We start from the raw sequence: 14654 nt of genomic DNA, 5'->3' as shown, positions 1-14654 counted from the left end.
ATTCCTTCTTTAACCTTTTATTTTTCCTTGCCTTTAACTTATTTAACCTTTTATTTACCTTATTTTACCTTCCATTTAACCATTTATTTACCTTATCACCATTAAATAATAAAACAATACATTTTTACCTGTAAGTATACCATATTGTGTAAAGTAAACATTGTATTTAAAACATGTAAAGACTGTATGTTGCTCCATTACATTTATAATACATGAAATACAATAAAATACCAAATGACCAATTAAGAGTTAATACCTGTTGTTTCATATTTGATACACATTTTCAAAACAATTTTACTCTAAAATGCATTATGAAATATTAAGTAATTTCACCTTCTATCAACAGATTAACTGTTAGTACTGATGTGTCAATAAAAAAATAAGATTTTATTACCGTATTTATTTTAAATTTCTCAAAGTTTCTCTTCCAAAGTCAGGTGTGTCATGACAGTCCTCTAATAAGCCAACTACTGCCCTCTTGTGGACGACACGTGTAATGCATGCATGTGATCTGATACATCAGGCTTTTTAGATTAAAAAAAAAAACATATGACACTGATGTAGAGCTGTGGTCCCCAACCTTTTTGTAGCTGGGGACCGGTCAACGCTTGAAAATTTGTCCCACGGACCGGGGGGGGGATTTTTTTTTTTTTTTTTTTTTTTCATGAAGAAATACAATCATGTTTGCTTACGGACTGTATACCTGCAGACTGTATTGATCTATATTGGCATACACATACACAATATGTATATATAGTGTTTTTATGTTGATTTAATTTTAAAAAAAAAAAAATTATTTTTTTTTATTTATTTTTTTTTAATTTCTTGCGCGGCCCGGTACCAATCGGTCCGCGGACCGGTACCGGACCACTGATGTAGAGGACTAAAAGGTGTGTATCACTTATGATACATTAGGGTAAAATAGTTATTTTAGTATAAAATGAGTTTTCACTGTAATATATCCTCCTGAGAGCCAGTGTCCTCTGCAGTGGACATTTGTTTTGTCTCCATATCTATTGGACAATTGATGAACTAGCGATGACATGTTGTGGTCCCCAGGCCTTCACCACCATCGCCATCTTCAACGCCATGCGCTTCTGCCTGGCTCTGATGCCCATGTCCGTCAAGACCCTGGCCGAGGCCACCGTGTCCGTCTCGCGGCTCAAGGTCTGTTTGTCTTTCTTCTTTGAGTCTTGGAGACCGTCTCCCATTAAACGCTCTTATTTCCTTTCATTGCCGCAAACTTCCCGGAGAGCGTTTTTTTTTGTTGTTTTTTTTTGGGTGGCCGAGCGGTTGCCTGGCAACTGGCGGAGGCTGCGGCGTGTTAGTGTTCCACATGACGGATTGTTGCCGTCTCCGTGCAAAAAAAACAAGGCGTCCGCACCGTGATGTGGCCGTCACCATGGTGACCAAAAAAGGAAGGTCGATAAAAAGACATTTGATATTTTTATACAAAATTCCTAAACCAAGGCGAGTCGGTGAAATTTTCTGCACTGTTTTTTTTTTATATTGAAATTTATACACTGAATTTTTGCATGATTATTATTATTTTACACTGAATGTTTAAACACCAAATTATTTTACACAGAATTTTTACACAATGACATATTCTGCAATTTTTGATTTTTTTTCATATTGAAATTTCTACACTGAATTTTGCACGATTATTATTATTTTACAGTGAATTTTTAAACAATTATTTTACATGGTGAAATTTTCTGCACTGATTTTTTTTTTTTAATTGAAATTCATACACTGAATTTTTGCACGATTTTTATTTTTTTACACTGAATTTTTAAACACCAAATTATTTTACACTGTGAACTTTTCTGCACCGATTTTATTTTATTTTTATTGAAATTTATATGCTGAATTTTTGCACGATTAGTATTATTTTACACTGAATTTTTAAGCAACAAATTATTTTACACAGTGAAGTTTTCTGCACTGATTTTTTGTTTATTATTTTGAAATTTATACATTGAATTTTTTCACGATTATTATTATTTTACACTGAATGTTTAAACACCAAATTATTTTACACAGAATTTTTACACGATGACATTTTCTGCACTGATTTTTTTTTATATATGGAAATTTATACACTGAATTTTTGCACGATTTGTATTATTTTTTTACACTGAATTTTTAAACAATTATTTTACACAGTGACATTTTCTGCACTGATTTTTCTTATTTTTAATTGAAATTTATACACTGAATTTTTGCACAATTGTTATTATTTTACACTGAATTTTTAAACACCAAATTATTTTACACGGTGGACTTTTCTGCACCGATTTTTTTTTTTTATATTGAAATTTATATGCTGAATTTTTGCACGATTAGTATTATTTTACACTGAATGTTTAAACACCAAATTATTTTACACAGAATTTTTACACGATGAAATTTTCTGCACTTTTTTTTTTTTTTTCATATTGAAATTTCTACACTGAAATTTGCGCGATTATTATTTTACAGTGAAATTTTCTGCACTGATTTTTTTATATATTGACATTTATACACTGAATTTTTGCACGATTAATATTATTTTACACAGAATTTTTACACGGTGAAATTTTCCACACTGATTTTTTTTTTTCATATTGAAATTTCTACACTGAATTTTGCACGATTATTATTATTTTACAGTGAAATTTTCTGCACTGATTTTTTTATGTATGGAAATGTATACATTTTTGCATGATTTTTTATTATTTTACACAGAATTTTTAAACAATTATTTTACACGGTGACATTTTTTGCACTGATTTTTTTTATTTTTGAAATTTATACACTGAATTTTTGCACTATTTTTATTATTTTACACTGAATTTTTAAACACCAAATTATTTTACACGGTGAACTTTTCTGCACCGATTTTTTTTTTTTATATTGAAATTTATATGCTGAATTTTTGCACGATTAGCATTATTTTACACTGAATGTTTAAACACCAAATTATTTTACACAGAATTTTTACACTGTGAAATTTTCTACACTGATTTTTTTTTTTTTCATATTGAAATTTCTACACTGAATTTTGCACGATTGTTATTATTTTACAGTGAAATTTTCTGCACTGATTTTTTTATATATGGAAATGTATACATTTTTGCATGATTTTTTATTATTTTACACAGAATTTTTAAACAATTATTTTACACGGTGACATTTTCTGTACTGATTTTTCTTATTTTTGAAATTTATACACTGAATTTTTGCACTATTTTTATTATTTTACACTGAATTTTTAAACACAATTATTTTACACGGTGAACTTTTCTGCACCGATTTTTTTTTTTTGTATTGAAATGTATATGCTGAATTTTTGCACGATTAGTTTTACTTTACACTGAATGTTTAAACACCAAATTATTTTACACAGAATTTTTACACGATGAAATTTTCTGCACTTATTTAATTTTTTTCATATTAAAATTTCTACACTGAAATTTGCGCAATTATTATTATTTAACACTGAATTTTTACACAGTGAAATTTTCTGCACTGATTTTTTTTTATATATGGAAATTTATACACTGAATTTTTGAGGGATTTCTATTACTTTACACTGAATTTTTAAACAATTATTTTACACGGTGAAATTTTCTGCACTGAGTTTTTTTGGTTTTTTTTTTATTTATACACTGAATTTTTGCTGGATTTCTATTATTTTACACTGAATTTTTAAACAATTATTTTACACGGTGAAATTTTCTGCACTGATTTTTTATTTTATTTTTTTAATTCATACACTGAATTTTTGCTCGATTTTTATTATTTTACACTGAATTTTGAAACACCAAATTATTTTACACAGAATCTTTACACAATGAAATTTTCTGCACTGATTTTTTTTTTTTTCATATTGAAATTTCTACACTGAATTTTGCACGATTATTATTATTTTACACTGAATTTTTACACAGTGAAATTTTCTGCACTGATTTTTTTTAATATATTGACATTTCTACACTGATTTTTGCACAATTTTTATTATTTTACACTGAATTTTTAAACAATTATTTTATACGGTGAAATTTTCTGCACTTTTTTTTTTTTTTTTTAATTGAAATTTATACACTGAATTTTTGCAAGATTTGTATTATTTTACACTGAATTTTTAAACGCCAAATTATTTTACACGGTGGACTTTTCTTCACCAATTTTTTTTTTAATATGGAAATTTATATGCTGCATATATACTGTATGTTTGATATCACATCTTTACTGTACCGTATCCATTTTTAATGTTTGATATCACCTCTTTACTGTACCGTATAGATTTTTAATGTTTGATATCACATCTCTACTGTACGTATCCATTTTTAATGTTTGATATCACGTCTCTACTGTACGTATCCATTTTTTTATGTTTGATATCACATCTTTACTGTACCGTATCTATTTTTAATGTTTGACATCACGTCTTTACTATACCGTATCCATTTTTAATGTTTGATATCACATCATTACTGTACCGTATCCATTTTTAATGTTTGACATCACCTGTTTACTGTACCGGATCTATTTTTAATGTTTGGTATCGCATCTTTACTGTACCGTATCCACGTTTGATGTTTGATATCGTATCTTTACTGTACCGTATCTATTTTTAATGTTTGATATCACGTCTTTACTATACCGTATCCATTTTTAATGTTTGATATCACATCATTACTGTACCGTATCCATTTTTAATGTTTGACATCACCTGTTTACTGTACCGGATCTATTTTTAATGTTTGGTATCGCATCTTTACTGTACTGTATCCACGTTTGATGTTTGATATCGTATCTTTACTGTACCATATCTATTTTTAATGTTTGATACCGCCTCTTTACTGTACCGTATCCATTTGTAATGTTTGATATCACCTCTTTACTGTACTGTATATTTTTTAAATGTTAGATACCACCTCTTTACTGTACCATATATTTTGTAAATGTTTGATACCACGTCTTTACTGTACCGTATCTATTTTTAATGTTTGATATCACGTCTTTACTGTACCTTATGTACTTTTAATGTTTGATATCACGTCTTTACTGTACCTTATGTACTTTTAATGTTTGATATCGTATCTTTACTGTACCGTATCCATTTTTAATGTTTGATACCACACCTTTACTGCACCGTATCTATTTTTAATGTGTGATATCGTATCTTTACTGTATAATCTCTCCCTCATGTTCTTCTTCAGAAGATACTGCTGATCCAGAACCCAGACCCCTACTTGGTGCAAAGGACGGACAGCGACTCGGCCATCGTGATTGACAACGCCACCTTGTCCTGGAACAAGCCAGCCAGCCGCAGCGCCCCCCAAGCCACCGTGGACAAGGGCGGTACTGCGCCAGGCGAGGGCGACGTGGGACACCAGGCAAGTGAGGTGTCCCAGGATGGAGAACGTGACGTTCTGCCAACTTTGAGGAACATTTCCTTCACACTCCCTAAGGTGAGCCACGTGCCGGAGGACCAGAACCGAATGCAGAAGTCAATTTGTGTCCTTTTGTCCCCGCAGGGAAACTTGCTGGGCGTCTGTGGGAATGTTGGCAGTGGGAAGACCTCGCTGATTTCCACCATTTTGGAGCAGGTGACTTAGATTGGTCACATCTAGTCTTAGACTTAGCTCGGTCACATCTAGTCTTAGACTTAGATTGGTCACATCTAGTCTTGGACTTAGATCGGTCACATCTAGTCTTGGACTTAGATCGGTCACATCTAGTCTTAGACTTAGACTGGTCACATCTAGTCTTAGACTTAGATCGGTCACATCTAGTCTTAGACTTAGATCGGTCACATCTAGTCTTAGACTTAGATTGGTCACATCTAGTCCAGCGGCTGGTGCCAAAACCCCAAATATTTATACTCCATTTCCTTGCCCCATTCTTGTGCTATCAAAAGTCTTGTTGTGATCATCCAGGATTCTCCAAGGATCTCCCTCCTCCAGTCCAGATGAATAAACATGACTACTTCCATATTTGATTCGGTGTTCATGTCGGTCTTTGTGTTCCAGATGCATCTCCTCCAGGGCTCGGTTGCGGCCGACGGGACGTTTGCTTACGTGTCCCAGCAGGCTTGGATCTTCCATGGCAGCGTACAAGACAACATCCTCATGGGATCATCCCTGGACAAGGACAAGTAATCCGCCCTGACACAAAGTTCCTTTCTGGTCCTCGTCAGCTGATAGCAGTAAATGTGAGAGTGTCATAAAAACTACTATCAGGTCACGTGGAACATGTGTGGTTGAACATACACCTTTATGGTGACAGTTCTCTATAGGGGGAACACAGAACCCTTTAGAGCAGTGGTCCCCAACCTTTTTGTAGCTGCGGACCGGTCAACGCTTGAAAATTTGCCCCACGGACCGGTGGGGGGGGGGGGTGTATTTATATATATATATATATATTTTTTTTTACATAATTAAATACAATAATGTGTGCTTACGGACTGTATCCCTGCAGACTGTATTGATCTATATTGATATATAATGTATATATTGTGTTTTTTATGTTGATTTCATTTAAAAAAAAAAAAAAAAAAAAAAAATATTTTTTTTTTTTTTTACATAATTAAATACAATCATGTGTGCTTACGGACTGTATCCCTGCATACTGTATTGATCTATATTGATATATAATGTATATATTGTGTTTTTTATTTTGATTTCATTAAAAAAAAAAAAAAAAATGTTTTTAAATTTCTTGTGCGGGCCACCAATGGGCCGCGGCCCGGTGGTTGGGGACCACTGCTTTAGAGCACAGCTGTAACTTCCTGCCACTAAACCTGCAGAAAATAGTTCTTCTCAGGTTTCTCCATGTTTTTTTACATGTTTTCATCCTCTGCTTAAAAGACGTCATCTCCATTTTGGCTCTCTGCTAAACTACTGCTTGTTGTTGCACCTCCCCTTTATCTCTAAAATCCTCCAAAAAAAATAGTTGCACAGCAGCGAAACTAAACGTTTGCGTTTAACAACCTTTGTGAACCCTTTCGGTCGGGTGTTATTTTCACACTTTGCACTGTTTTCTTACACTTTATGAAGCATTTCTGACATGTACGGGCTTTCTGCTCCGCCGCTCACAGTCTGTGGAACGCTCTCCCTGACCACCTGAGGGCACCACAGACTGTGGATGCTTTTAGAAAAAGGCTTAAAAACTAGGGATGTCCGATAATGGCTTTTTGCCGATATCCGATATGCCGATATTGTCCAACTCTTTAATTACAGATACCGATATCAACCGATACCGATATCAACCGATATATGCAGTCGTGGAATTAACACATTATTATGCCTAATTTGGACAACCAGGTATGGTGAAGATAAGGTACTTTTTTTAAAAAATGAATCAAACAAAATAAGATATATAAATTAAAGACATTTTCTTGAATAAAAAAGAAAGTAAAACAATATAAAAACAGTTACATAGAAACTAGTAATTAATGAAAATTTGTAAAATTAACTGTTAAAGGTTAGTACTATTAGTGGAGCAGCAGCACGCACAATCATGTGTGCTTACGGACTGTATCCCTTGCAGACTGTATTGATATATATTGATATATAATGTAGGAAGCAGAATATTAATAACAGAAAGAAACAACCCTTTTGTGTGAATGAGTGTAAATGGGGGAGGGAGGTTTTTTGGGTTGGTGCACTAATTGTAAGTGTATCTTGTGTTTTTTATGTGGATTTAACAAAAAAAAAAAAAAAAACGATACTGATAATAAAAAAACCGATACCGATAATTTCCGATATTACTTTTTTTTTTTTTTTGATATTACATTTTAACGCATTTATCGATATTATCGGACATCTCTATTAAAAACCCTTCTTTTTAAAAAAAAACATTTTTTTAATATATATGCATAATACTTTTAGCTATTTGGCTGTTCTAGTTTTTATTTTTTTTTATTTTTTTATTATCTTATTTTTTTTTCATACACTGTAGCACTTTGAGGTTGTTTACTCAATGTAAAGTGCCTTTTACAAATATAATATATTATTATTATTATTATTATATTCCTTATTTTTAAGAGCTTATTGTTAATTAAGTGTGATTTTAGTATTTTGTTTACATCGTAAAAGTGTTTTCCATGCTTGTGTTGACATTTCCTTTCTGCCTTGACAGGGATTATAATCACAGGAAGTTACATTTCAAATAAATAATATTCTCCTGCTCCTTATTTTCCATAAATCATAAAAAAATGACAATAATTATCGATATCGACCGATAATATTCATAATATATTAAACAATTACTGCATAACAAAAATTCCTTTCCGTAGTTAAATAAGAATAACAGGGCAAATAAATGTTATTTCCTGCCACTAAACCTGCAGAAAGTAGTTCTTCTCAGGTTTCTCTATGTTTACATTTTCACACTTTGCACTATTTTCTTACATTTTATGGAGCATTTCTTACATATTCATTATTTGTAAGAGTTTTAAGTGTTCAGTGTGATTTTACTATTTTGTTTCCTTTCTGCCTTGATAGCTGAGGGATGATAATCACAGGAAGGTTTCCCATTCATCATCAATGGGGGATAAAAATTACCGGAAATGCCGGAGAAAAAAAAACGGGAATTTGGGGAAAGGGAAAAGCATTGGGTTTAAAATATGTGATTCATTTTTGGAAATTCATATTTTTATTCAATATTTTTGGAAAATATTGATACGACACTGTCTGCAGGTATGAAAGCGTTTTGGACGTGTGCAGCCTCAGAGCGGACCTGAAAATTCTCCCACACGGCGACCAGACTGAGGTCGGTTTTGTTGTTGTTGTTGTTGTTGTTGTTGTTGTTTACGCATTTCTATTATTTCTGTAGTGGCGTTTTTTTAGAGGGACATTGTTGTGAGGCATGTAGTATACATGTACATATACATATGTACATGTACATATCAATGTACATATTTACATGTACATATACATGTTGTACATATATACATATACTGTACATGTTGTACATATACATGTTGTACATGTACAAATGTATACCTTTCTATTTTTTCTTTTGTGGCATTTTTTTAGAGGGACATTGTTGTGAGGCATGTAGTATACATGTACATATTAATGTACATATTGACATGTACATAAATACATGTACATGTATACATGTACATATACATGTTGTACATATATACATGTATATATACATGTTGTACATATACATTTACATGTTGTACATATACATTTGTACATGTACATATTAATGTACATATTTACATGTACATATATACATGTACATATACATGTTGTACATATACATATGTACATGTACATATTAATGTACATATTTACATGCACATATACATGTTGTACATATATACATGTACATATACAGTACATGTGCATATATACATGTACATATACAGTACATGTTGTACATATATACACGTACATGTACATGTTGTACATATATACATGTATATATACATGTTGTACATGTATATATACATGTTGTACATGTATATATACATGTTGTACATGTATATATACATGTTGTACATGTATATATACATGTTGTACATGTATATATACATGTTGTACATATACATATACATGTTGTACATATACAGTGGGGCAAAAAAGTATTTAGGCAGCCGCCAATTGTGCAAGTTCTCCCACTTAAAATGATGACAGAGGTCTGTAATTTTCATCATAGGTACACTTCAACTGTGAGAGACAGAATGTGAAAAAAAAATCCCGGAATTCACATTGTAGGAATTTTAAAGAATCTATTTGTAAATTATGGTGGAAAATAAGTATTTGGTCAATAACAAAAATTCAACTCAATACTTTGTAATATAACCTTTGTTGCCAATAACAGAGGTCAAAGGATTACTATAGGTCTTTACCAGGTTGGCACACACAGTAGCTGCTATTTTGGCCCATTCCTCCATGCAGATCTTCTCCAGAGCACTGATGTTTTGCGGCTGTCGCCGAGCAACACGGACTTTCAACTCCCTCCACAGATTTTCTATGGGGTTGAGGTCTGGAGACTGGCTAGGCCACTCCAGAACTTTCAAATGCTTCTTATGGAGCCACTCCTTCGTTGCCCGGGCGGTGTGTTTGGGATCGTTGTCATGCTGGAAGACCCAGCCACGTTTCATCTTCAAAGCTCTCACTGATGGAAGGAGGTTTTGGCTCAAAATCTCACGATACATTCATTCTTTCCTTAACACGGATCAGTCGTCCTGTCCCCTTAGCAGAAAAACAGCCCCAAAGCATGAAGTTTCCACCCCCATGCTTCACAGTAGGTATGGTGTTCTTGAGATGCAACTCAGTATTTTCTTCCTCCAAACATGACGAGTTGATTTTATACCAAAAAGTTGTATTTTGGTTTCATCTGACCACATAACGTTCTCCCAATCCTCTGCTGTATCATCCGTGTTCTCTCTGGCAAACTTCAGACGGGCCTGGACATGCACTGGCTTAAGCAGGGGGACACTGCAGGATTTGATTCCCTGTCCCTGGCGTAGTGTGTTACTGATGGTAACCTTTGTTACTTTGGTCCCAGCTCTCTGCAGGTCATTCACCAGGTCCCTCCGTGTGGTTCTGGGATTTTTGCTCACCGTTCTCATGATCATTTTGACCCCAAGGGATGAGATCTTGCGTGGAGCCCCAGATGGAGGGAGATTATCAGTGGTCTTGTATGTCTTCCATTTTCTGATAATTGCTCCAACAGATGATTTTTTCACACCGAGCTGCTTGCCTATTGTAGATTCACTCTTCCCAGTCTGGTGCAGGTCTACAATTCTTTTCCTGGTGTCCTTCGACAGCTCTTTGGTCTTGGCCATAGTGGAGTTTGGAGTCTGACTGTTTGAGGCTGTGGACAGGTGTCTCTTATACAGATAACGAGTTCAAACAGGTGCCATTAATACAGGTAGCGGGTGGAGGACAGAAGAGCTTCTTAAAGAAGAAGTTACAGGTCTGTGAGAATCAGAGATCTTCCTTGTTTGAAGTGACCAAATACTTATTTTCCACCATAATTTACAAATAAATTCTTTAAAATTCCTACAATGTGAATTCCTAGATTTTTTTTTCACATTCTGTCTCTCACAGTTGAAGTGTACCTATGATGAAAATTACAGACCTCTGTCATCATTTTAAGTGGGAGAACTTGCACAATTGGTGGCTGACTAAATACTTTTTTGCCCCACTTTACATATACATGTTGTACATACACATGTTGTACATATACATGTTGTACATATACATGTTGTACATATACATGTTGTACATATACATGTTGTACATATTTACATGTACATATACATGTTGTACATATACATGTTGTACATATTTACATGTACATATACATGTTGTACATATACATGTTGTACATATACATGTTGTACATATACATGTTGTACATATTTACATGTACATATACATGTTGTACATATACATGTTGTACATATTTACATGTACATATACATGTTGTACATATACATGTTGTACATATTTACATGTACATATACATGTTGTACATATACATGTTGTACATATACATGTTGTACATATTTACATGTACATATACATGTTGTACATATACATGTTGTACATATACATGTTGTACATATTTACATGTACATATACATGTTGTACATATACATGTTGTACATATACATGTTGTACATATTTACATGTACATATACATGTTGTACATATACATGTTGTACATATACATGTTGTACATATTTACATGTACATATACATGTTGTACATATACATGTTGTACATATACATGTTGTACATATTTACATGTACATATACATGTTGTACATATACATGTTGTACATATACATGTTGTACATATACATGTTGTACATATTTACATGTACATATACATGTTGTACATATACATGTTGTACATATACATGTTGTACATATACATGTTGTACATATACATGTACATATACATGTTGTACATATTTACATGTACATATACATGTTGTACATATACATGTTGTACATATTTACATGTACATATACATGTTGTACATATACATATACATGTTGTACATATACATATACATGTTGTACATATACATGTTGTACATATATACATGTACATATACATGTTGTACATATACATGTTGTACATATTTACATGTACATATACATGTTGTACATATACATGTTGTACATATTTACATGTACATATACATGTTGTACATATTTACATGTACATATACATGTTGTACATATACATGTTGTACATATTTACATGTACATATACATGTTGTACATATACATGTTGTACATATTTACATGTACATATACATGTTGTACATATTTACATGTACATATACATGTTGTACATATACATGTTGTACATATTTACATGTACATATACATGTTGTACATATTTACATGTACATATACATGTTGTACATATACATGTTGTACATATTTACATGTACATATACATGTTGTACATATACATGTTGTACATATACATGTTGTACATATATACATGTACATATACATGTTGTACATATACATATACATGTTGTACATATACATATACATGTTGTACATATACATGTTGTACATATATACATGTACATATACATGTTGTACATATATACATGTACATATGCATATACATGTTGTACATATACATGTTGTACATATATAAATGTACATATACATGTTGTACATATACATGTTGTACATGTACATATACATGTTGTACATATATACATATACATGTTGTACATATACATGTTGTACATGTACATATACATGTTGTACATATATACATGTACATATACATGTTGTACATATACATGTTGTACATATACATGTTGTACATATCTACATGTATATATACATGTTGTACATGTACATATACATGTTGTACATATTTACATGTACATATACATGTTGTACATATATACCCCAACCCTAGCCCTAACCAACTTTTTTTCTTTATGCCTAACCCTAATCCTAACCTTAACCCTAACCCAAACCCCTTCCCCCAACCCTAACCCTAATCCCAACCCTAACCCTACCCTAACCTTAAACCTAACCCCAACCCTAGCCCTAGCCCTAACCCTAACCCTAACCAACTATGTTTCTTTATGCCTAACCCTAATCCTAACCCCAACACCTAACCCTAACCCCAACCCCAACCATAACCCTAAATCCTTACCATAAACCCAACCCTAGCCCTAACCAACTTTTTTCTTTATGCCTAACCCTAACCCTAACCACAAACCTAACCCAAACCCCTTCCCCCAACCCTAACCCTAACCTTAAACCTAACCCTAACCCCAACCCCAACCCTAGCCCTAACCCTAACCCTAACCAACTATGTTTCTTTATGCCTAACCCTAATCCTAACCCTAACCCTAACCCCAACCCTAGCCCTAACCAACTAATTTTCTTTATGCCTAACCTTAACCCTAATCCTAATCCTAACCCAAACCCCAACCCTAGCCCTAACACTAACCCAAACCTAACCCTAACCTTAAACTAAACCCTAATCCTAACCCTAACCCCACCCCCAACCCAAGCCCTAACCCTAACCAACACTTTTTTCTTTATGCCTAGCCATAACCCTAACCACCCCCTTCCCCTAACCCTAACCAACTATTTTCTTTATGCCTACCCCTAACCCTAACCCCACCCCAAACCCTAACCCTAACCAACACTTTTTTCTTTATGCCTAACCCTAATCCTAATCCTAACCCCAACCCTAACCCTAACCCCAACCCTAACCTTAACCCCAACCATAACCCTAACCCTAACCAACTATTTTTCTTTATGCCTAACCCTAACCCTAACCACCCCCTTCCCCTAACCCTAACCCCAACCCTAACCCTAACCATAAACCCAACCCTAGCCCTAACCAACTATTTTTCTTTATGCCTAACCCTAACCCTAATCCTAACCCTAACCCCAACCCTAACCCTAACCTTAAACTTAACCCTAACCCCAACCCTAACCCTAACCCTAACCCTAACCAACTATTTTTCTTAATGCCTAACCCTAACCCTAACCCCAACCCTAGCCCTAACCAACTATTTTTCTTTATGCCTAACCCTAACCCTAATCCTAATCCTAACCTTAACCCTAACCCCAACCCCAACCCTAACCCAAACCTAACCCTAACCCTAAACTTAACCCTAATCCTAACCCCACCCCCAACCCAAGCCCTAACCCTAACCAACACTTTTTTCTTTATGCCTAACCCTAACCCTAACCACCCCCTTCCCCTAACCCTAACCCCAACCCTAACCCTAACCCTAACCATAAACCCAACCCTAGCCCTAACCAACTATTTTTCTTTATGCCTAACCCTAAACTTAACCCTAATCCTAACCCTAACCCCACCCCCAACCCAAGCCCTAACCCTAACCAACACTTTTTTCTTTATGCCTAACCCTAACCCTAACCACCCCCTTCCCCTAACCCTAACCCCAACCCTAACCCTAACCATAAACCCAACCCTAGCCCTAACCAACTATTTTTCTTTATGCCTAACCCTAACCCTAATCCTAACTTTAACCCTAACCCCAACCCTAACCCTAACCCCAACCCCAACCCTAGCCCTAACCCTAGCCAACTATTTTTCTTTATGCCTAACCCTAACCCTAACCCTAACCCCACCCCCAACCCAAGCCCTAACCCTAACCAACA

At 34.0% G+C, this 14654-nt stretch overlaps 1 protein-coding gene across 1 annotated transcript in view; it reads left to right on the top strand.

Moving 5' to 3' along the window:
- Positions 1 to 14654, top strand: part of LOC133629949 (ATP-binding cassette sub-family C member 12-like) — a 62921-nt gene that overhangs the window by 20498 nt on the left and 27769 nt on the right. Inside the window, exons 10-14 of the mRNA XM_062021093.1 lie at positions 1060 to 1167; positions 5211 to 5462; positions 5529 to 5600; positions 6024 to 6148; positions 8694 to 8766. Of these exons, the coding sequence (XP_061877077.1) occupies positions 1060 to 1167; positions 5211 to 5462; positions 5529 to 5600; positions 6024 to 6148; positions 8694 to 8766 (630 nt within the window). The remainder of the gene's footprint in view (positions 1 to 1059; positions 1168 to 5210; positions 5463 to 5528; positions 5601 to 6023; positions 6149 to 8693; positions 8767 to 14654) is intronic.

Source organism: Entelurus aequoreus, linkage group LG02, assembly GCF_033978785.1.
Source record: "Entelurus aequoreus isolate RoL-2023_Sb linkage group LG02, RoL_Eaeq_v1.1, whole genome shotgun sequence".
Classification (NCBI taxonomy): domain Eukaryota; kingdom Metazoa; phylum Chordata; class Actinopteri; order Syngnathiformes; family Syngnathidae; genus Entelurus; species Entelurus aequoreus.
This window is presented reverse-complemented; position numbering and strand designations above follow the sequence as displayed.